Genomic DNA, 24270 nt, shown 5'->3' on the forward strand with positions numbered 1-24270 from the left:
AGGAGATCTACAAGTTCACATTTGAGTTCTTTCAGAACTCTCGGATGTATGCCATCTGGGCCTGGTGATTTTTCAGTTTTTAAGTTGTCTATCAGTTTTAGGACCTCCTCTCTCATCACCTCAATCTGACTCAGGTCTTCCAACACCCCTCCTGAAATCAGTGGTTCTGGAGTGGGCAAGCACTTCTCATCTTCCACAGTGAAGACGGAGGCAAAAAATGCATTTAGCTTCTCAGCCATTTCCCTATCATCCTTCAATACTCCTTTTACCCCTTGGTCGTCCAAGGGCCCCACTGCCTCCCTGGCTGGTTTCCTGTTTCTAATGTATTTGAAGAAAGTTTTATTGTTGGTTTTTACGTTTTTTGCTATATGCTCCTCATATTCCCTTTTTGCCTGCCTGACCTCAGACTTGCATTTTATTTGCCATAGCCTGTGTTCCGTTTTATCAGCCTCACTGCCTTGGGGTCATAGTGGATAGCTCAATGAAAATGTCAACCTAGTGTGCTGCAGCAGTGAAAAGGGCAAGCTCTATGCTAGGGACTGCTGGGCAAGAGACAGAAATTGGGCTCCCCCCAATCTTAATCTCACCCTGAAGGTGAGTATCAGCACCACCCCCTTCCTACAGCTAATTTGCATCGTAAAAATGCCTCCACTCCAGAAAGAACTTGGAAGCCTTGCTTTCAGTAGCAGTCATTTCTTAGCAGTGAGGAAAGTGGAACAAATGTCTTGAAGAAATGCATTCAGAGCTTGCTTTTGTGGGAAAAGGGGAAAGGGGATGTTTGTGACAAGTCACGACTGAAAATTAACGTGAAGTAGTTGGAGGAAGCTACGGTTTGAAAAATATGGAACTGACTCCTTACTAAACCTCTACAGCTTGTAAAGTCAGTTCCTTTTAGCAACAGCTATATGGTATGCACATTCTCCCTAACGGCCAGTATCGGGACAAACGAACAAAAGTGTTTCTAGGTTGATGTAAGAGTGACACAGCATCTTTGCAAATTAAATTTTGACATGTTTTCTGATAGCTTCTACAACTATGTAAGCCAAATGACAGAGTTACTTATAGCTGCTTCATCAAACAAACCAAAGTACATGTTCAAATTCAAACATAGAATGTTGTGTAAACCTGACATTTATTATTTGTTAAAAACCAGGATTAAAAATCAGAGGCAGGATCCATCGCTCTCCAAGCTCAGTGACGTGAATTTTCCAGGAAGATCTAAAGCAGGTTTTCTGATTTAAATATGTAATTGTAATGTTTAAATCATGTTTGCAAAGGAAGGCAAATACAACACATACAAGTCTAGACAATGTACAAGTATTGGAGCTTGTCCATGCTTCATACCCTACATTTAGCACACTGAACATGATTGATTTGCAGCAAAACAGCCCTGACAACTGTAGATAAATAGACTAAATTTTCATATGTGAGGCAGAAAAATTTCCATGGAAAAATCTAGCATGAAATTTTCCACCCCACACCACTCCCCACACAGAGACGGAGCAAAGATGGGTAGCCAGGTGGAAGACAGCTGGAGGGTGCAGGGAAGAGGCTGGGCAGGAAAAGAACGTCTAGCACAGAAAGTCGCCATTTCCCACCCACCTCCATCACCTAGACCAGTGATGGTGAACCTTTTAGAGACCGAGTGCCCAAACTGCGACCCAAAACCCACTTATTTATCGCAAAGTGCCAACACGGCCATTTAACCTGAATACTGAGGTTTTAGTTTAGAAAAAAAACAACTCATACATTAACTTAAGATGATGCAAACAAAGTAAGGAAAGCAATCCCAAATGCTTTCACTTACTTAAAATTATTTGGCAGAGATGGTCTGGGCCTGATAGGGGTGACGGCACACGTGCCCACAGAGAGGGCTCTGAGTGCCACCTCTGGCACCCGTGCCATAGGTTCGCCACCACTGACCTAGACAGTTCCCCCTTTGTTTCCCACCTACATGCCCATCTTCAAGCAAGGAAGTCAGAGCTTTGTGCATTGGTCAATCCCTCTCCTTCTCTCCCCATTCCCAGGCACACCTTTAACGCATCCACACCCGTCAGGTCCTCTGCACACATGTGTATAAACTGGATTGCTGTCGTCGTTTTTTAAAACCTGTTTGGAAAACCCTGCAGCCCAATGCAACCACTGCATTCCATATTCACTTGACTGACAGTAAATCCCTGCGTGTTGTAAAGATTCTGGGATGTATTTTAGGATGTTGTTCTCAGTGGTGCCATCTGAGAGGCACTTTAGGGCAGAAATCCAGGGCTCTGGCTCAGCAGAGGGCTCCCAGAAGCAGCCATCTGAAGTACCGTATACATTAGCATGGGCAGGAGGAGGAATAAGCCCATTTAGTCCAGAGCCTAAAATTACATAACTGCGCCACTGATCAGTCTTCAAAGAGCGGGTTAGAACTTGTAAACAGATCACACCCCAATTTAAGGGAGGGGAGTTGTACCTTTAAGGTATACATTGAAGAGGAAGAGAAATATGCAATATGTTGAGATGCCAAGAAAGAAAGGCCTCCTGCACAACAAGCTGCAGTTGCCAAACTTCCCTGTTCAATGGAGCTACAGAAGCCCTCTTCCTTTCTCTGGTCAGGAAGATGGCTGTAAGCAGTGAAAAATGACGGGTTTTAGTTAAGCTCTGGGTAGAACTCAGGTTGAAGGGGGTAGAATTCTGAGGTGCCAAACGGAGTGGTACTATTTCAGACTGCAGGTAGACAGAACTCAGATTTTAAACTTTCCCTAACAATCACAGACGAGGGCTGCGATGGCTCAGATGTTAAGATGCTGAGCAGTTCAAGACCCGAGTGCTGCGTGACGGAGTTAGCTCCTGTGTCCGGCCCCAGCTCCTGCCAACCTAGCAGTTCGAAAGCAAGAAATTGCAAGTAGATAAATAGGTACCACCTTGGTGAGAAGGTAACAGAGTTCCGTGTGCCTTGGTGTTTAGTCATGCCAGCCACATGACCATGGAGAAGTCTACAGACAGCGTTGGCTCTTCGGCTTGGAAATGGAGATGAGCACCACCCCCTAGAGTTGGATTCCACTAGCTTTCAAGCAAGGGAAATCTTTACCTTTACCAATCAGAACTCCCTGCAAAGATTCTACCTTAGCCTTTGGCAGGCAGGCAGGCAGGCAGGCAGCACTAGTTCAGTCTTACAGGGAACTTTGAAAAATGTGCCATGGTCTCTTCTACCATGTCAATACCTCCCACTTTACTACCACTGCAAACTGCTTCCTTTATTGTCATTCATTCATTCATTCATTCATTCAGTCATTCATTCATTCATTCATAGACCTTTATTGGCATATCATTAGTCATAAGGGATATAAAACATTGTATCGTAAAAATAAAATCTAAGATTCCATACAAATTTAGTACAATCAAAATAGTACTATCTAAAATGTTGTATCGTAAGAATTTTGGTAAGAAATTTGGCAACATCCTTAGTGATCTCAGGGATTGAATCGTTCAAGAGAAGTTTACATTTTAACTTGTTACTCAAATAACTTTTAGGATGAAGCCAAGTTAGAAGGAATTTTCTGCGAGGTAGCTCATACAGGGGGCATTCGACAATTATATGCTCAATTGTGTCCAGGGAATTAAGATCACAGGGGCACAGCCGTTCTTGTCTTGGGATTTGATGATATCTGCCATAGAGTATTCTAGAGGGAAATGCGTTAACCCTGGCCAGAAGAAAAGCTCTGCGATGAAGCAGGATGTCGAGATTATAAAAATATTGGGGTATCTTGCCTAAATGGTTAGAGAGACCAAGCATGGTAGGTGAATAGATATGAGGTTGGGTAGGGTGTAACTTTTGCAGATCAATATCTAAGAGTCGTTGATTGATTAGTTTAAAAATATGAGGCTCATTGGTTAGGGTTAGGTCTTCAAGAGGAACACCAAGCTGACTTAATTTAGATATAATTATGGAATCCCAGGTGGAATTATGCAGTTCTTTTTGCAAAAAGGATAAAAGGGAGCAGGCTGCATATTGTCAAATAGTATCTCACAAATTGTCTTAAGAGATGCCCTGCTGGAGGAGATCAGTGGTCCAATTCAGGCAACCAGCTGTCCTGGGGGGCCAATAAACTGGGCATAGGCCCAAGTCTTGTCTCTTATGTGGTCTCCTAGCACTGGTATGCATGGCTTACTGCCTCTGGACATGGAGCTTCCCCTTAGTCATCTTGGCCAACAGCCACTGATGGACACAGTCTCCATGGATCTCCTTTAAAAGCTATCTATACTGGAACTGGATATGGAACAACTGATTGGTTTAGCATAGGAAAAGGAGTACAACAAGGATGTATATTGTCACCTTGCTTATTTAATATATATGCAGAGTACATCATGAGAACTGCTGGCCTGGATGAATCACAAGCGGAAATTAAGATTGCTGGGGAAAAGATCAACAACCTCAGACATGCAGACGATACCACTCTAATGGTAGAAAGTTAAGAGGACCTTAAGTCTCTTGCTCAGGGTAAAAGAGGAGAGCGCAAAAGTGGGCTTGAAGCTCAACATCAAAAAAACTAAGATCATGGCATCCGGCCCCATCACTCCTTGGCAAATAGAAGGGGAAGTCGTGGAAGTAGTGACAGACTTCACGTTCCTGGGATCCCAGATCACCGCAGACTGTGACAGCAGCCATGAAATTAAAAGATTTCCTTGGGAGGAAAGTGATGGCGAACCTAAACAGCATGATAAAAAGTAGAGACATCACCCTGCCAACAAAAGTCCGCATGGTCAAAGCAATGGTATTCCCAGTAGTCATGTATGGCTGTGAGAGTTGGACTATAAGGAAGGCCGAGCGCCGAAGAATAGATTCTTTTGAACTATGGTGCTGGAGGAGACTCTTGAGAGTCCCTTGGACTGCAAGAAGAACAAATCAGTCAATCCTCAAAGAAATCAACCCTGACTGTTCCCTGGAAGGCCAGATAATGAAACTGAAGCTCAAATACTTTGGCCACCAAATGAGAAGGGAGCACTCACTGGAGAAGACCCTGATGCTGGGAAAGATTGAAGGTCAAAGAAGACGGGGACGGCAAAGGATGAGATGGTTAGACAGTGTCATAGATGCAACGAACATGAAATTGAGCAAACTTCAGAGGACGGCGGAAGACCGGAAGGCCTGGCGTGATCTGGTCCATGGGGTCGCGAAGAGTCGGACTCGACTGTGCGACTGAACAACAACAATACTGGAAGCCATCATGACATCCACCAGCAGCAACTTCCACAGTTTAATTCCTCTCACTTGCCTTCCTGGCCTCCTCCTTCAGGTTCGAGAGCACAGTTTGAAAGCCCTTGTTTTAATGGAAGAGTGCCCCCTCAGGGTTAAAAAAGACCAAAAGATATGAACATAGCAATAAACAAAACTTGTTTGATGAATACCCTATACACAACAACATTAAAAGGTTGGTAACGAGACTCCGGTTTATGTGCTAGTTTCAGACATTCCCAATATAAAATGTTAATACTCCACTGCAAGTCAAGGTTATGAATTGCTACTGGGAGGAGGCGGCGGCGGCGGCAGCCGCACTACTCTCGGCCCTCGCCAAGGAGGCTTCGGGAGACTGCGGCGGGTCCTCCGATCCTGCAGAGGCCCCTGTCGGGTTCGGCGGCGGAGACCAGAGAAGAGTCTCCACCCCGGACCGGGGAGTCGCTGCCTGACCCCACCCATCAGCAGCTGAGCGTCTGGGACCGAGCGTGTGCGAGAGCCCGGAGGAGGCAGAGGGCGGCGGCGGCGGCGGCAGCGGCAAGGCCGGCTCGTTCTGGGGGACAATAGAGGCGCTGGGCCTGGCTGCGCTGCGCGATCGGGGCCGGGAGCAGAGGCAGGATGCTGGCGCTTTTCACCAAGCTTCTGGACTGGTTCCGGGCCCTCTTCTGGAAGGAGGAGATGGAGCTCACCCTGGTCGGGCTGCAGTACTCGGGCAAGACCACCTTCGTCAACGTGATCGCGGTAAGACGCCAGAGGAGGAGCGGCAAGGGGCAGCCGGGTCGGGCAGGGCCCGGCGCGGAGGGAGGGAGGGAGGAGACTCCATCTTCCCCTCTTCCTTAGATTTCTCCTTGTCCGGGCGGGACGGAGGCCTCGCTTCCCCCGAGGGCAGGAGGACGCCCCTCCCCAGATCATGTGTCTCTGTGTCTGTAGTAGGGCATTGTCGCCTTCGTTTCTCCTAGAACGAGACCCGCTTTCCTCCTTTCTGTAAAAAGGGCGACGGTTTTCCTTTCTGTGCCCTCCCCGTGTAAATGGAAATGGGGGAGGGAACGATGACATATGCATTGCGGGTAAAGCCTTTTCCGTCCTTTTGGATTCTCCCCCCCCCCCCCCCCCACATACCCCCGGTTCACACGGCTTGCCCTCTCGCTGGACGGTTTAGTGGGGGGTCGGGAAGAAGAAGAGGCAGGTCCAGGATTTCAGGCTTGGATTCTAAAAATATATCAGATGCCTGAGCCTGTGTGTGTTTAAATCGGAGTGTCTGACATCCTTATGCTTCTTCTTGGGGGGCTGGGAATCTGAGTGGATTATCTAGGCTGGGTCCCTGGTGGGGTGGAGGAATGCTGTTCTGACTCCTGTGATGGATGGTAATTTCATCCCATCTTTTCTGATCAATATGGCAATTAGCAGGGTTGGGGTTTTTTTAACGGTGTGGGTCTTATGTGTGCGCTTTCCTTTAGAATTTGAATTTAAAATAGCGTGTATTTGTGTGTGTTTTAAGCTTCTCAGCACACAGGCTAAGAAACCATTTTAGGGAAGCAGTAAGATCCCAGTGGTGGATAATTTCTTAGCTAGAAAGCCATGGCTTATTCAGCCTTGCATTTTTCTCCTCCTCCTCCTCCCCCTTCTGTGTATTCTGCAGTAATGGCTTCAAAGAGGAAAAAAGACATTAGACAGCACATGGGATGGGGAATATTGGCCATGGGAATATTGATAGCTGTCTTCAGCTTTCTGTCTTGGACCCTGACTGTGAGATCTGTGTTGCTTATTTAGTGAGGTACATAAGTAAAGCAAGGGCTTGGTCTAGGTGAGTTTGCAGAACTGGAATTCTTCCATCTTTTGCTCTTCCTGGAAAGAGGATTGCAGCATGGGCTCAGGCCAGAATCACGCGGTCTCATCTATGAATACTAAGCATCTTTCTTCCAGCAAAAGAAAGTGGATAGCAGTCATGGAAGCTACAAAAGCCTATTGACTCTACTCTTTTCTCAATATTTTTTAAAATCTGGGACTGGCTTACCACTAGAGTGACTTCTATAGGATGTAGTAATTAGGGTTTATTTATGTAGTAGGTTTTGTTTTTCAAAAGAAACTCAAGGTTTAATTCCCCCATATATATTCTAAAAGAATATTTGCTACTAACTGAGTGAATTCTTGTAGGTAATGTTGGGAAAGGTGAGCCAACTTGTGTCATGAGGCATGTAGATTTCATGTGTCCAAATTATGCTTAGCATTTTTAGTGTAATTTGTATACATGCTGCATGCTTTTTAAATATGTGTTCTGGGATTCCCTTTTGTAATTTTGGGAGGGTATCTTTGATGGTTAAACATGTTAATTTGTAGTCCCTCATTCATGTTCAGTTTGTTTTGGCCTCTGAGTATTGAAGATATGACAGAGCAAATTTGTCATTTGCTAAATAGTGGGTTTTGTCTTGTGTGTTTATTCCAGCAGAGATGCTCTGTCACTGACCACTGAGTTAGCAGTGAGTTCTGGACACGTGGTTTCTATAGGTTTGGACTAGCCTTTGATTTGAACTCGGGAACTTTATACCTCTCCTTTTCAATACTCCAATTTGGGTATTTTTATTTTTTTTTTAAATCTGTTCCAAGGCTTCAGGGTAGGTAAAAATGTTACCTTAACCTTGTTTTCACCTCATAGCAGCCTTCATAGAGCATCATGGCCAAGGAGTGCTTGAACTAATGATGGGTCAACCCTCTTCTGGTCTAACTTGGCATGGGCTTGAACAAAATGATTTCTTTTCAAAATAAATGGAAAATTATTCTTTTTTGGTGCTTTGTGTAAAGTTTCAGGCCTGTTGTACTGCCAATATTACCTGTGTGGCTGGATCTTAGGCGCCTTTTGGTCCCCAACCTTATGGCAGTCTCTGCACTTGAGCCTCCTTTCTGCAGTGTAACCCAGCACAGTGGAGAATGGGTACAACAGAGCCTCTGTTATGTCCTTTATGCTATGGTGAAAGTGTGTTTCAGTAGTAACCTTGATCATCAGGAACCATTAAAATGTAATTCTTGATATTCCTTCAGCAGTGTCTAGGGCAGCAATCCCCAATGTGACATTCACCAGTGTGGTTCCTAGCATCACTATCTCATCTTTTCCGTATTCCTTTTAAAATTCCTTCCTTTGTCCTCCTTTACCCGATTAACACACCCTGTCTTCCCCCCCTTTCTCTGTTTCTCTAGCCCTCTTGCATGTCTCTGGCCTTCACCTCTGGCCCACTTCTCCAGCCAGTTTCAAGATGTGCTGAAGACAATGGCTGAATGGGAGGGCTGTAGTGGTGGTGATTGGGGAGGGGGGAATAGAAAGAGGGCCAGCAGCTTCACAAGAAGTCCATCCAGTATTATTTATTTATTTAGAATGTTTCTGTGCTGCCTCTTCAGAGGCCTGCTCCAGGCACTTACAATTTAAAAAACCCACAATATTAAAACAAAAGCCATTGGACATAAACAGCATAAAAACTACCCACAAAAACAGAATCAGACCATTAAAAAGCTGATAAGTAGCCCACAGCTTAGAAGCTGACAAGCATCTGACTCCGTTTGTCTTTATTATGGGTTAAGTGTTTTGTTGAAACTGTTTGGCCACAACATTTCCAGCACCGGCAGTAAGGAGATGGGAAGGACCCTCACTGTGAGAACTGAAAGTAAATAAGAGCCAGAACAGATTGGGGGTGGGGAGAGAAGAGTAGAGGATTTGTACTCCCTGCCCCACCATGTCTCAGTCAGGGAAACCCACCCTATCATCCAATCACCTGTCACAACCACAGTACCTTTGTGCGTACCATGTATTTTTAAACGTTTGCTTGCAACCTATTAAACCTTTGCATATGCCCTATTTAGGCAGTAGGAAAAGAGGAAGAACCAACATGAGATGGATTGGCTCTTCAGGAGGAACTGCAAGGCATGCTTGTTTGCCAGGGCTGTTGAGGGGGTTTGGATGGCGGCTATCTTTTAAGGGGGGGGCAGGGCAGGAGAGTTGGGGGTTGCTGTTTTGTTTAGGTTTTAACGGAAAATGTTTTTTAAAAGTATTGTAAGCTGCCTTGAGCTATGAGGAAAGGCGGGGCATAAATGTTTTAACAAATACAATAATAAAGGAAGCCACAGTCTTCAACTTGCAAGACGTGAGCAAGTCTGTTAATGATAGGACATTTAGTAGGTCATTTATTTATTGCCGACTTAATGGCAATCCTATAGGGTTTTCAAGGCAAGAGATGTTCCAAGGTGGTTTGCCATTGCCTGCCTTTGCGTAGCAGCCCTGGTATTCCTTGGTGGTCTCCTATCCAAATACTGACCAAGGCTGACTTGCTTAGCTTCCAAGATCAGGCTAGCCTGGGCGATACAGGTGAGGGCCATTAATTTACAGGGGTGCCTAAATCAGAAGTAATTTGACAGCACATAACGCACTCACATGCATGCATTATACTCTGGTTTATGGATTCCACAGTCAGGGTCGGCCCGCTCACTAGGTGAGCTAAACTCTCACCTAGAGCGCGGGGCCATCATGGGGGCGCCGGATTGAGCCCCCCCCCCCCCCCCGCCAAAAGCTCACACTGTGCGCCCTGGCCACTGCCACCTCTTTGACCGCCTCTTCGCCCTCCCTCCCCCTGCATGACTTTCTGGGCGCATGCTGCTTCAGTGCACCCCTTTGCTGCCCCTAGAGCAGCGAAAGGCACTCTTTGTAGTGTAAACCTGGCCTGCGGCGGTGCTGGCCCTCTACGGCCTCGCAGCGAGAGGCGCGCCGCGGGGAATCTAGGCTGGCCCGGCACCAGTAAGAGTGGCCCACCCACCTCCTCCTCCTCATCGTCCTCCTTGTCCACCTCTGGCGGCAGGGACCGAGCAGGGACAGGACATGAACGCACGTCAACTCTGGCTGGCAGCGGTGGAGCCCAATGGGCCGGAGAGGCAGGAGGGGGGTGTCCACCTGGTGGGGCATCCTCCTCTGCGGGGAGCTCTTGTGGAAACGGCTTCCCTTTTCCTCCCCCCGTGGACTTGTTCTGGACCAGGAAATGGGCACCTGCGGGGCCAGAAAGGGGGGGGGTTGGCAAAAGGGTGAGGATCCTGGTGAGCAGGCCAGTCAGGCGGGAGCGGCACCCCCACACACGCCTCCACCCCCCCCCCAGCCAAGAGGCCCTTTTTGTCGTCCCCTCTGGCAGGGAAGGAAACAAAAGGCTCAGAAAGTTGCAGGGGGGGGATGGAGAGGGAAAACAAACCGACACCCCACTGCTCCCCCCGACAAGAAAGGGGAAGGCAACCCCGGGTGCGCGCAAGGTTCTAGGCGTCAGTGGGGATGCTTTCCCAGTGGGGGCACCTGAAGCCCTCCCGGGGCGGCTGCAACCCCAGCGCATCTCCGCAGGCCGTGGCGGCTGAGTTCTACGGCGACATCGAGCCTTTCCGCACCTCCTCTGCGGTTGCTTCCAAGGCGCCCTTCCGCCCCGCGCCGCTGGTCTACCTGGCAGCGGTTGCTGTCCTGCGGCAGCAGCAGCCCAGTGTCGGGGACACCCCCCCTGGCAAAGGGGGGGCGCCACAAGGCAGCCTCGCCTGGGGAGGGGGCGCCATAAGCTAGCCTTGCCTAGTGCTCAAGAAAACCTCGGGCTGGCCCTGTCCACAGTATCGGCTTCAACTGGGTTCCCCTGTCATTGTCCTCAGTCATAAAGACTTGGCATAATTAGGGCCACCCACCACAATTTATTTCAGCTGGATGAATATTGCTAAGCTTAGGCAATTACACTGAAGGCTTTCTGGTTTCCTTCAAAAAGTGGCCATATTATCCCAAAAGAGTGTTTCATTTAATTGATTTTTTTTTTAATAGGGAGGAGCCCCCAGGGGAGCCTTTTTGTGGAGGCACCCACCAGCCTTTCTAAAACATCCCAGAAGTGCCTGCAGGCTCAGATGGATTGTGGGCCACTGGTCTAGGGAGATCAGTCACTGTGGAAACTGTGTTCTCCTGTGGTCCTCAGTGGCCCTATACAGGGCCAGAGCATACTGTGGCAGCCTTGTGGACCTCCTGTGGAGCTTGCACCACAAACTCCTGCCGCTGCCAGCTAGTATAATGACAATGGAAAGGAAAGGTGATGGCGGGGGTGGGGGGGGAGCCAAATGAGCTTTTTTCAAATGGATACTTTGGAGTATCTGTGCCCAATTTGGGTTGACCTTGCAATGTGAGTGTGTGTATCAAAATTCACACTGAGACATCTCCCCACACAGAGACTTTCAACATCACTTGCTTGAACCTGATAACACATTGCCATTTTCCCTCCTAATTCTGGCAACAGAATCATCACACTGAGAACATGATTCATCATACTGAGTTGGCCAACCAGCTTGTCCTCCAAAAAGAATTCTGGGGTGTGTGCGTATCTGTGCTAGATCAGATGGTGAAGTAGCCTCTTGTTCTCGAAAGCTTAAACCACAGCATAAATCTGTTAGGCTTCTAAATGCCACAAGACTTCTGTCTTTGTTTACACAAAACTTGGATCTTTGAAAATGCGTGCTAATTCTAGCGTGTGGGCTGATAATGGGCATAGTCTAAAGAAGATTTCAGTATCCTTCTGGTAATAATTGGAGCCTCACAGGACCGAGGGAGGCAGGCAGCTGACCAAGCAAGGAGTGGCCTACCACTCTCTTGGGCCTAACTTTGGCATCTGCTTTGGGGATCCTCCTTGTCTGCTGTCTTCTGCATGGGTTTATGTGTTCTGAGCTGCCTTTGTCTCTTTCTGTCACTCCAGTCTCCATGCCTTATGTTTGGAGCAGCTCCCCATCATTCTCTGTCTTGCTACTCTTTTTTAAGTACTTCTTTAGGAGGAAAAAGAACCCCTCCTCTGTCCTGGTTCTGTGCTGCTGCCTGAGTCTCTCCAGCTTGCCCACAACTTGTTGCTGTCATACCCCTCATGTCCTTTCTATCCAGCTGATTCCATTTGTATGTCTCCTTATGTCCTACAGAGTAGGTAGCACATGGTGCTTACCATATTGCTTTTAATAGTTAGCATTAATATCTTTCTCAAGATTCTCTAAGGCCTAATTAAATATGATACTGGCAGACAAGACAGAAGTGATACTGTACATTCCTGGCATCTCATTGAAAGTACATCCAGCTGCTACACGTGCAGTATTGGCACAATGGTGCAGTGCCTGTCCAGGCTATGGAACTTGGCCATGGTAATTTTGTACCTGCAGCAAGCAAAGTGCTCATTTAGATGAGAGGCTAGGCCACTTGCAGGGTCACATGGGTGAGTCTTAGTTGTCACCATCATATGTAGCTTGGGCTTCGGATGATAAAGTGCAGTGAGCATTATGAAGCATGGATGGCTTGAGGATTATGGTGCTTTCGAGCACTGTGTCAATCTTTGGAGACAGAATAAGCTAAGGCTGCAAGCTGGGAAGCCCCTTATCCATGAACAAGTCTGCTACTGCCTTTCAGCCCCCCCCCCTGCAATCTGGGGGTAATTAAACCTTACAGTCTTGTTGTGGGGTTTGCTAAGATAACATGTATGAGATCCACTAAGCACTCAAGCATTACTTTATAAATGCGTGGGGTGTGTGTGTGTGCTTACTCAGGCAAGTATCTGATGTCCCAACTCTTTTTATAAGAACATAAGAGATGCCAATGTTGGATCAGACCAAATGCCCATCCAGTCCAACACTGTCGCACAGTGGCCAAAAATACCAGGTGTCATCAGGGGGTCCCCCAGGGGGGCCAGGACATTAAAAGCCCTCCCACTGTTGCCCCCCCCCCCCCAAGCACCAAGAAGACAGAGCATCACTTGCCCCAGAGTCCCTACCTGTACCTTGTGGCTAATAGCCACTGATGGACCTCTGCTCCATATGCTTATCTAATTCCCTTTTGAAGCCGTCCATGCTTGTAGCCGCCACCACCTCCTGTGGCAGTGAATTCCATGTGTTAATCACTCTTTTTCTGTAAGGGGTGTCAACTCCTGTTTAAAAACTTCCTGGTTGTGTGGCTAGGCTGGTCGATGACAACTTTTTGCATTGTATTAGAAATGATGTCACTCATTAGCATTATAGCAATTGGTCTGAATGGGGCAGATCAGCTGTGATAGACTTGTATTGTGCAGCAGCTTGCGGTTTTGTAAGCAGCCATCTCCGATAAAACTACTGTATTGAGAATGAAGCTGTGTCCTTGGACAGATGCCCTCCCTAAAGGCTTCATCTCAGTATTGTGATAGTTATGTTGTCTTCCTATTAATACCATACAGAAAGACAGGCTTGGACAAATTCTCTTTGACTGTAGGAGCCAGCCCAAAAATTTAGGAGCCAGATGTCTTCCAGCCTTCAGTGTTTTGTATTTTAATGACCATATTTTCTGATTATTGCTACCACAAAACCTAATCCTAAACTCTTCATAGTTTTTCATAATTTTATTAAAGATATGAATTGTGGTATATAAATAACAAGCAGGGAACCTACAAGGACTTGGGGGGGGGTGTCACGTCATTTCACCCTGTATCTCCTTTCCCACACTATGCATTTTCTCTCCTCCTGGCAGCCCCCAGATCCTTTCCTCTTCTTCCCCTCTCCCCCATACCCACCCACCCCCCCCCCCCCCCGGTTTCAACTTCGCTTATTATTTATTTACTTCAATTATACCCCACCTTTCTCTCCAATGGGGACCCAAGGCAGCTTACATTGTTCTTCTTTCCCTCTTCTTATCCTCATAATAATGTGTGGTATAGTAGGCTGACAGAGAGTGACTGGTCCATGGTCATTCAGCAAGCTTCCATGGCAGAATGGAGATTTGAACCGGGATCTCCCACATCCTGAATCTTTCCCTGTGCTGGAGGTGCTCCTGATTTTCTTGGGAATCAATCCACAAGCATTGGAATCAGACTGGGCAGGGTTCTTCCTCATGTCTGGACCTCCCTGTGCATTTCTACAGTTGTGGACTCAGTATCTTTTCTCCTGCACATGGCTTAAATAATGAAGATTTTCAAGGGAGTGTGCTATTATGATCAGTGTTGTTATTGGTGGTGTCACAGCACCCCCTTTATTTAAAAAAATGATTCTAAATCACCAATATAATGCTGTAGCGTTGTAATAATAGTTTAAACATGTTCTCTGAATTCTGCCTTTTTCCTTGTACCTCTCAGGTTAGAGACTTACTTTAAAAGATGAAAGCTGGGAATTCAGAGAAACTGATTAAACTGTCATTACAACACTACAGTGTAATATCAATATTTTAGGGCTTAAAAAAAATTAAATTACTGGGGGGGGGGGTTAATTATGACAACAGTCCAGTAATTGAAAAGTGGGTTGGAATGGGAGTGAGCAGGACAGAGAAAACCAATAGAAACATTACACACTAGGAAAACTGACTCAAAATCAGCTTCCAGAAAAAGATCAGGATAAAACAGACAGAAAAAAAACCATGCAGAAAAGCCCGTAGTCTGATACTCTAACCACTACTGGCACTCATATTGCCCTCTTTCTCTCCTCTTGGCAGTCTGTCCTTGGGAAAAGTCTGACCACGTGGCAGAAGTGCAGTAGGAAATAGCTTAGGTAAGTTTTGTAGTGGCCACTGCAGGGCCAGGACAAGTCATGCAAGTTGTGTGGAGGCTGCCACGGGGCTCCAGTGAGTTGTGTGATATCAGATTGTCTGGTAACCACTGAGGCGCCTGGGTGAGTCACACTAATTGTATGGTAGCAAGTTGCCCAGTAGTTTGGCCTGGCCCTAATAAGTTGTCACTCCAGGGCAAGAGGGAGGGGAGCAGGGGTGGACTGGGAAGGCAAAATAGCCCTGGAAAGGGCCTTCTCAAAATTTGAAGACTGGCAATATTGTTGTGGTTGCCTGGCAACCCCCACAATGGCTACAGAGATCTCTTTTTTAAAAGTACAGGTGCTGTGTCTATTATTGGGGGAAGTTTAATCCCCTAATGCATTTGTTTTTAATTTCAGATTTTGTGCAAACCTGGGGCTTTTCTCAGGTTTGTAGAAAGATCTGTCTTGTCTATTCATGGCTCCAGTCTTTGGATTTAAGTATCCCCATATGGGGTCCTGATCTGGAGTAACTACCAGAAAGGTATGCTCTCTCTTTAAAAGGATGCAAACAAACCAGCTCTGAACCAGACTACAGGTAAAAGCTTTCCTCCCAACATGTCAGGTCTTGGTCTTTTAGAGCTTGATAATTTCACAGGATGGCCGTGTTGATCTGCAGTAGAACAGCTAGATTCGAGTCCAGGAGCACCTTAAACAAGATGAATGGGGTATGAGCTTTCAAGAGTCAAAACTGCCTTTGTCAGATTTGATGAAGGGAGCTTCGACTCTCAAAAGCATATACCCCAATAATTGTGATGATGCTATTGGACTCAGATTTAGAGTATGATGTCATTGCAATTGTTCTCTGCTTGTCCAGAGTCTTCCTGGAAAATATGCTGGACAAGACCCAAATGGCTAAAAAGCAGGACAGGTTATCTTAAAGGGGGAGAGGGAATAACATTTCAGGCTAATCTTAGTGAAAAACATCACTGCATACATGCCTGACTGCACAAGTGTCAAAAATATTGTCCTCCCCCTTAGGAACCAGCCCAAGCTTCTTGATCTGAGGCAGGCGTGGGAGGCCAGCGCACCTCCAGGTCAAGCTGCATCTTATCAATCTAGGCTATAGCTCCACTCAGGATAGCATAAGGTCTTCTGGCAGAATGCATGAATTTACTGATGGAAAGTGGGCAGAAACGTGTGTGCTATAACCTCTGCCAATTTGGGCTGATTAGGAACCCCAGTTTGGGCTGTTCCTGTCTCACACTTCAAACTGCCTCTTCCTCAGTTAGTTATTGCACTTTTGTTACTTTTTACTGCATGTGAGGCAGGCCAGAACCATTATCCATTCAAGTCTCCACATAGAGAATATTTCCTGATTAATTAAACTAGGCCTATCTCTGCTCAACTCCTCCCTATTTCTTCCTCCCCTTCTGTAATGTTCTGTAAAACTGAGGTAAAAAAGGAGTTTCTTTCTTCCCATCGTTTCTGAAGAAGTGAATTGTTTGTTATGGATGTTCATAGTGGAATAAATGTTAGTTTTAAAGGTGCCACTGGACTTCTCTTTTGTTTTGCTACTATAGACCTAACACAGCTGCTCCACTAGGGTTTCCTGTGGAACAGGCATAGCATTATGATTGCAGGTGTATCTCCCTTCTACATCTGCATTCCTCCCACCCCACTCATGATGGTATAACACAATCACATAATCAAGGCCACTGTGATGTACCTTGGGCTTCCCCACTGTGTCTCATATGAGTTCCTATAGTTTGGGATTATTACGGGACCTCCAAAGTAATCTTGTTACTTCAACTCCTGCAGTTACCATAACCATTCATTGCCATATGGGCTTGAACCTTTCTGAGCTTGGGATTCTCATGGAAGTCCAACCTGCAATGTGGAACCTATTCAGTTTTTCTTTAATCTTATTTTCTGAGTCTTTGGGTGAACATTCCTGATCTTCCCCTTCCCCCCAACACTGAAGGACTTTGCACAAGAGAACCTCATTTAGTGCCTTTTCATATATTCTCAAAACACATAGGAATTTAGGACCCTGATATCAGCCAGCTGCCAGTGTTTTAAGCAGTCCTTCTGCAGGAGTGCAAGTGTGTATTTGAGCCATGTGGCTGGAGCAGGGTGTGTGTGTGTGTGTGTGTGTGTGTGTGTGTGTGTGTGTGTGTGAAGCCCCCACTCCTGCGATGGGAGCAGCCTAACACAGATTTCATTTTTATTTGAGGGGCTTATCTGGGTTTTTCTCTTTTGAGGCTCCAATGTCCATTTATTCCATGTGAAGGGGGAAAAGTACCAAAGTTAGGGTTGCCAAATGAGCCCGGGGGGCAGGGAATCCCCTGCTTCGGAGCCCCAATTCCCGCCCCGGTGGAATCGGGGCCCGGGGGGAACCATATGTTTCCGCCCCCCGACGAGCTCAGCCACACCCCCAACGTCAGCGACGTCGGACGTCACGCACGCCCAACTGAACTCCTGGACACCAACGAAGATCCCCCGCTCCGAGGGGTAAGTGTATTTGGCAACCCTAACCAAAGTTCTTATTTTATTTATTTATTTGATTTATATCCCACCCTCTGCCTCAAGCTGGCTCAGGGCGGGTCACAACATGTCAATAAAATACATGGCATACATAGAATTAAAATATTAAAAGCAATAATAATCCAGATTAACAAATAACAACAAATTTACTAATCAGATCTAAAATAACCGCTAATCTGGGACTTCAAGTGCCTTCTGAGGAAGCTAGTTAAATGGTCATACACCACAACCTGTTACCTGGTAATGCTTTGTTGATCTCGTAAACAGGATTGGTCAGAATGGGCACTATGCACTGCAGCAGTACAGACCATGCGAGCAATGAAAGTGGGATGGAAAGCAGGTGGGGGACGGGAAATAGAGCTAGGTGTGTGACAAGAAAGAGAAAAAGGGTCAGAGGAAGACAAAAAAAGTGGTGGTAGGAACTAAGTTGAAGCAAATGAAATGAATGGACAATTTATTTTTGCTTCACTTCATTTATACCACATCTTTCTCCCCACTGGGTACCCCAAGCAGTTTATATCCTTCTCATATCCTCCCCCCCTTTGGGCAAGATCCAAAAGTGGTGGTTATGCCTATGGAATCTTATGGAGTGGGACCTGTTGTCAGAAGAAGCTGTGCCCCTCCTGTGCTCTTTCGTGTCTTCCATCTTTCATATTAGCCCTATTCACATGTTAGAGTGAATGTACGCACATCCTGCATGTACGGGTGTACACCTGTAAGAAGGAGCTCACATGCACTCACTTTACAACTGAAATAGGGAATTGGTACCTGGGTAAATTTAGAGATCGACTCACACTTTCAGGTGTACATTCATTGAATGTAACATGAGAATTAGTCAAAACACATATAAAGAAAAATCTGGTGTATTTGATAAACAGATTGTACGTGTGATCAGTTTAGCTGATCAGATCTTCACAGCTGTGGCTTACTGTCCTCCCTTCTCTGCCTGTCACTGCTTGCCTGTCTAGTGCCACACCTTGGTTCACAGCCTAAAAGTGGCTGAGACCATGGCATTTGGATGCAGTGGAAGATTGCCCAGCCCTGTAATGGTGGTAGCCTTGTCTGTACTCTGTTGAGGGACAGTTGGCCACTTGGGAGAGTATTTACTCATCTGGGAAATGTCAGATTTCGTGGCTGACCTACAGTCTCTTTACAGTGCTCTGTTCTTTGTGTTTTCTCCAATTAGTGTTCTTGCCTTCATTAAACACTAGCAGCTTAAGATGGAGCACAAAATGTAACATGTGGAGCTGCAACAGGACTCTGAAGAAGGAGCATGAAGGACCAGATAGCTGTGGTGTGGAAAGACTTAACCGCTATTGTTCATGCCTCAGAAACTTACAGCTTGGACTGCCATGATACACTTTGCAGAAAGCCGCCTTTAAAGTCTACAAACATCACTTAAATGCTGCCTCCATCTTTTGACTGATACAAGCCAATAGGAACCAGTCTTAAAAGACACTGTCAGTATGTTCCCAAGCCCTAAACTACCCAGGTGCAGAGTTATCACCACTCCCCTCCCCCCATGCTTTAACATCTGCCAACAGGGGCCTGCTCTGGAAGCCATCTTTTGTTAGGAATAGAGGCTTTTTGGTACAGCCTTTGTCCTTAGAGCTGTGGAGTACCTCCCTTGGGAAGTGTGTTTGGCCCCATCACTTGACTCTTTAAAGAAATTCACAAAATTTAGTTCTTCCACTATGGGAAAGGGGGGGAAGGGTGCATGCTGTCTTTTAAATCTGCTGTTTAGCTTTTCTCGATCATTGATTTGGTTGGTTTTAAGGGTGGCCTTCACTGGAGAGAATTTATATTCTTTTAAAGTTTATATGTTGCTTTCCAATTGCTATTGAAGGGCAGTGTAAACATATAGCAAATAAGTAACTTTTACTCCTAAAAGCCTTTGAAGAACGGATTCTGTCTATTATGATTGTGCTAGAAACATGGTTGTCAGTTGTTAATAAGCTTGCGAGTATTCTGTACCACACCCATTAATGCTTCAGCATTTATGCCATAACTCTAATGGGAAGCTTGGGATGCTGTGGAGATACGGGAATCACAGGCTCTTCTCACTGACTTTTGTTGCTGTGAGGGGGAAGACTGTTTCTAAACTGCATGGCAGTGACCATGATCCAGACTGAGAGGATGTTTTACCAAATGAAGGGTGTTTCTTTTTCATTGAAAGGGTTATTTAGTCCAAATAACTGATATTAATGCAATCATGTTTATAAAGCTCTTCAATTATTTTTGTACAGGAGACAAACAGGCAAGTAGAGAACAAGAGAAAATGAGTAAAGAACAGATCTTAACTGGAGGCCCTGGGCAGGAGAGATCGCTTCACATGCTGGGTGCAGTAGTAGTGGATACTCTTGCAGACATTGCTTGTAAGCTGAGAGCTAGGAGCATTTTTTAAAAAGAAGTAGATTCTTCAGCTCAAGTTTTCGTATTTAGAGCCTGGGCAGAACCCTGCACAAGGGTGTACATAAACCAAGCAAGTTTGATTTATGGAAGTTGGAAGTACTTGCAGGGCCAGCTCCAGGTATTTTTGCACACTAGGCAAGGACACCTTCTGCCCCCCCTGTGCCCCCCCATTTCTGGCGCCCCCTTCTTGCGCCCCCGCAGCTGCATGGGTTTGTCCTTCCCTCCCTCCCAGCAGCCCGGCTTGGGCGCCTCTTTCAGAGGTCAGCCCCGAGGAGACCTGCCCACGGGCCGCCTCCGCCTCTGCCAGGCCCTGCCCCAGGCCGACCTTTGAGCATGCACAGAGGGGGCGCCCAAGGGCCATGCAGCTCGGCCAGGGCACGGAGAGGCAGGGTCAGAGTGGGACAGAGGCTGCCCATGGTGCGGGGGGAGGCATGAGAGGGGTTAAAAGCTGAGCAGAAACTTTGCTGCCACTGCCTGCCTCTCACTCCCCCCGCCCCCCGCCCCTGGCTTCTCCTTGCCCTCGGGATGGAAGCAGAGGCCGCCTGGCATGGCGAGAGATCCAAGGCTGCTGCTGCCTGCAGAAAAGGTTTCCCTTGCTCAAAAGCCGGCTCACCCCAGCCCGTTGTCCCCGCCAGACAGCCAGGATTCGCGCCCCCTGCCTGGCTGCTGCCACCTCCCACAAAGGTTCCAGCAGCAGCATGAGAGTTGAGAGCAGGGCTTTTGGTGGGTAGGGGGGAAAAAGAGGCGGCAGCTGGGGTCAGGGGGCGACGCAGCACTCAGGGCTTTTGGCGGGCGCAGGGGGCTTTTGGCGGGGGCGGGTGCAGTTTGGCGCCCTAAGAGCTTGCCCCGCCCTAGGCAACGCCTAGTGAGTGAACCGGCCCTGAGTACTTGATCTCCACTTCCCTTTGATATGATCATGAACACGTGAAGTTGCCTTACACTGAATCAGATCATCAGTCCATCAAAGTCAGTATTGTCTACTCAGATTGGCAATGGCTCTCCAGTGCTTCAGATAGAGGTGTTTCACATCACCTGCTACTGATCCTTTCAACTGGAAATGCTGGAACTGAGTAAGATTTGTTAAGCATCCAATTTGCTAGGATAGTCTTGAATTCAGATTCTGGGCATACAGGTTAATATATTTAGGGTTTTTTTTAAAAAAAAAAATTGTTTCACATCACCTGCTACTGATCCTTTCAACTGGAAATGCTGGAACTGAGTAAGATTTGTTAAGCATCCAATTTGCTAGGATAGTCTTGAATTCAGATTCTGGGCATACAGGTTAATATATTTAGGGTTTTTTTTTTTAAAAAAAAAATCTGTTAGTTTTAGAACCGTTGCAGCCAAAGTTTTCATTTATGATTGAGATTCAGTCAGCCTCTTGCCTGGTCTTCTGGGCAAGTGGCAACATATTTACTGTTCTCCTCTCACTGCCATCACCATGATGTGCTGTGGCCTGAATGCTTTTAAGGCTAAAGAAGTGCATCCTTGCTGTTTAGTTTCCTGTGCAGGGAAACTGAAATTTGGGGCAGTTTTAGACCTTAAAGGCAAAGCTGTCATTGTAACATAATAAAGGAAGTATTGACTGCTTGGCCTTTGAAAGCTGAACTATTTTGTAGTCATATGATTAGGTTTCCTCCGGTATTATCTTGATCTGTGCATATACCCTGTAATTCACAATTTCAGTTGTCATACAGTTGCACCTACAGCTTCTTTTAAAGCTCTTATTGGATGGACAGCTGGGAGATGAAAGATATAGAGGCTTTAAGCTAAGGAAAGTGTGTCCAGACTCCAGGCCTTAGCTACATTCAGACACTGAAAACGGGATTAATGTGACGCTCCGTTTTTATTGCCCAGTTCTGATACTAAGGAGCCAAGGAGCGGATCCAATCAGGCTCCTTCCTAGCTAATTCTGCCTCCAATTACCTACTTCCTCCTACTGTAATCCCTGCATCTTTGTTCTTCACAGACATTTCAGTGTTGTTGGCTGAGGATCATAAATAGTCTTGCAGATAAATGCAAGGATACCACCAGCCCACACAGAAAAGTTCTCTGTTCACCCCTTTGTATCAGTCTCCTTTGTCTTTAACTCAAGTGAGTAACTAATTGCAAGTCAGGCCTTTTTAGAAACAAAGTCTTCTCTAATTAATTCTGCCTGGAAGATCATTTTTATCAGCCATTGTATTTATCTCTGAAACTTATTTTGCATTTGAGTTGGTATTGAAACATTCTGGTTTTCTACAATCCTTTTTCTTCCCTGTGTAGTCTGCGGTAACTTGCAGTGAGTTACAGAGCAATCCTTTCGGCATAGGGTCTTCTCCCTCAAGCTTGTGTTGAGGCCTGCAGTTATCTGCAGTTAAAATTTATCGGAGCAGTAGCATCACCATAGCTGTGTTACTAATTAGACAGGCTCATTGCTTCTGTTATGTTTTGGTGTATTTTTGTCTACTTGTGAATGCAAATTGTGCTTATTTTATTTATTTTAAAAAATTTGTTCACTGTGATTTTATGTATAATAATTACTATAAGTATTTCTATTTAGGATGTCAGCTGTTCAACTCCATCTTTAACCATACTAAAGTTGCCTGTCATTAGTTAATGTGGGATTTCCTGCTACCTACATTTTTTTGCATCTTAACACCTTTGGGGGGGCCCTGCACTCATAGTGTTAGATATTCCCTACAAGGTGTATTTGTAACACACAGAGACTCCTAAACGCCAGTTGACAAAAATCATGTAATATAGAAATAGTGTATTTATATATGCTGGCAAAGGTTCATTGTGAAATCTTAATAGTAAAGGTAAAGGTTTCCCTTGCTCGAAAGCCAGTCGAGTCCGACTCTAGGGATGCGGTACTCATCTCCGTTTCCAAGCTGAAGAGCCAGTGCTGTCTGAAGACATTTCCGTGGTCATGTGGCCAGCATGACTAAACACCAAGGCGCACGGAACGCTGTTACCTTCCCACCGAAGCGGTATCTATTTATCTACTTGCAATTTCTTGCTTTCGAACTGCTAGGTTGGCAGGAGCTGGGACCAGAGACGGGAACTCACTTTGTCTTGTAGCACTCAGGTCTCGAACTGCCGAACTACCGACCTTTCGGTCTGCAGTTCAGCATCTTAACCACTTGAGCCACTGCAGCCCTGAAATCTTAATATCCAGGGCTCAAACATACGTGCTTTGAAAAGCCTGTTCAGACTTAGGCAGCAACAGCACCTCAAATCTGATATGTAAATCAGTTTAAAATTAGCTCAGTGGTATAAATAGGATTCTGCGAAACCTCTGCAAGTGGAAAGGAGTTTCTTTCAAAAAGAGATGTAAATTTGGTTTAATAAAGTGACTATTTATTTACAAAATTTATATCTCACCTTTCGGCACTGACAAGGGCCACCAAGGTGGCTAACAAACCATACATTATAAAATTGCATTTTAAAACCAACCAAGAAGAACAACAACACATCATTAAAACCAGAACTAGAATACATACAAAGACATAAAAACAATTAAAACATTGGGAAGGAAGGAAGAATCACTGAGGGAATGCCAAAGGAACAAAGCAGTCTTCACCCGCTGGTGAAAGATGGCAGCAGAATGGGACAGACTAATCTTCCTGGGGAGAGAGTTCTAGAGTTTTGGTGCCACTACTGAGAAGGCCCTCTCCTGGGTTGCCACCTACCTAATCTCAGAAGCAGGGCCTCTGAAGATGTCTGTAGTGATCAGGTAGGTTTATAAGGGAGTTAGGCATCAGCACCTTGAATTGTGCACAGAAACAAATTGGGAGCTGATGTAGTCCAAAGACTGATGTGGTCCCTGCGACCCACTCTAGTCAACATTCTAGTGGCAGCATTCTGCACCAGTTGAAGCTTCTGAACACTTCTCAAAGGCAGAAGTAGAGAGCACTGCGATAGTTTAATATAACCAGGGAATAGACCGCAGTAGCCAGATCTTTCTAAAACACAGCCAGCCTTAGTTTCAGTAATCTTACTACTTAAGGTGGAAAGTGAATAACTTTGTAAACGATCCCCTGTTGAAGTGAACTGTGAAACTTGTAGGAATCTATAAGCACTAAATAAATATTTTTTTCACCTTGCACCTCTTCTTCTACAGATCTTTTCTTCCCAGGAAAGGCCACAGCTGGCTAACCAGTTGAAGCTGGTAAAAGACACTCCTGGCTACAACTGCCAGCTACTTTATTCATCAGTAGGTTTGGGTCCAAGCTCACCCCCACACTACAAACCTTTTTATTCAAGGGGGACGCAGCCCCATTCAGAATGGGTTACGCCTTAAATCCTGGATCATACTTCACCAGTAGCACTTCCATGTTGTCAGGATTAAGCTTCAGTTTATTACCCATGTTCACTCCAGAACTGCCTCCAGGCTCCCGTTCAGGGTTTTTGCAGCCTCCTTGGGATCAGCCAGAAGCATGAGATAGAGCTGAATGTCTTAGGCACATTGGTAGTAACTTGTGGCAAGTCTCCTGATCAACTCACCCAGCAATTCCATATAGATGTAAAAGATGGAATCTTGCAGGGCCTCAAAGACCAAGGAGCTAAGCAAGACTCTCAACACCACCTTCGGAAGCCTTCCCTCCAGCAGG

General features: G+C 46.0%; 1 protein-coding gene across 1 annotated transcript in view; it reads left to right on the forward strand.

The window, feature by feature from the left end:
* Positions 1-5700: 5700 nt before the first annotated feature.
* ARL8A (ADP ribosylation factor like GTPase 8A) overlaps positions 5701-24270 on the forward strand; it is a 44965-nt gene continuing 26395 nt past the window's right edge. Inside the window, exon 1 of the mRNA XM_015424678.1 lies at positions 5701-5959. Within this exon, the coding sequence (XP_015280164.1) occupies positions 5837-5959 (123 nt within the window). The 5' untranslated portion in view covers positions 5701-5836. The remainder of the gene's footprint in view (positions 5960-24270) is intronic.

The sequence above is a fragment of the Gekko japonicus genome, unplaced genomic scaffold (genome assembly GCF_001447785.1).
Source record: "Gekko japonicus isolate JY-2015 unplaced genomic scaffold, Gekko_japonicus_V1.1 scaffold640, whole genome shotgun sequence".
NCBI lineage: Eukaryota > Metazoa > Chordata > Lepidosauria > Squamata > Gekkonidae > Gekko > Gekko japonicus.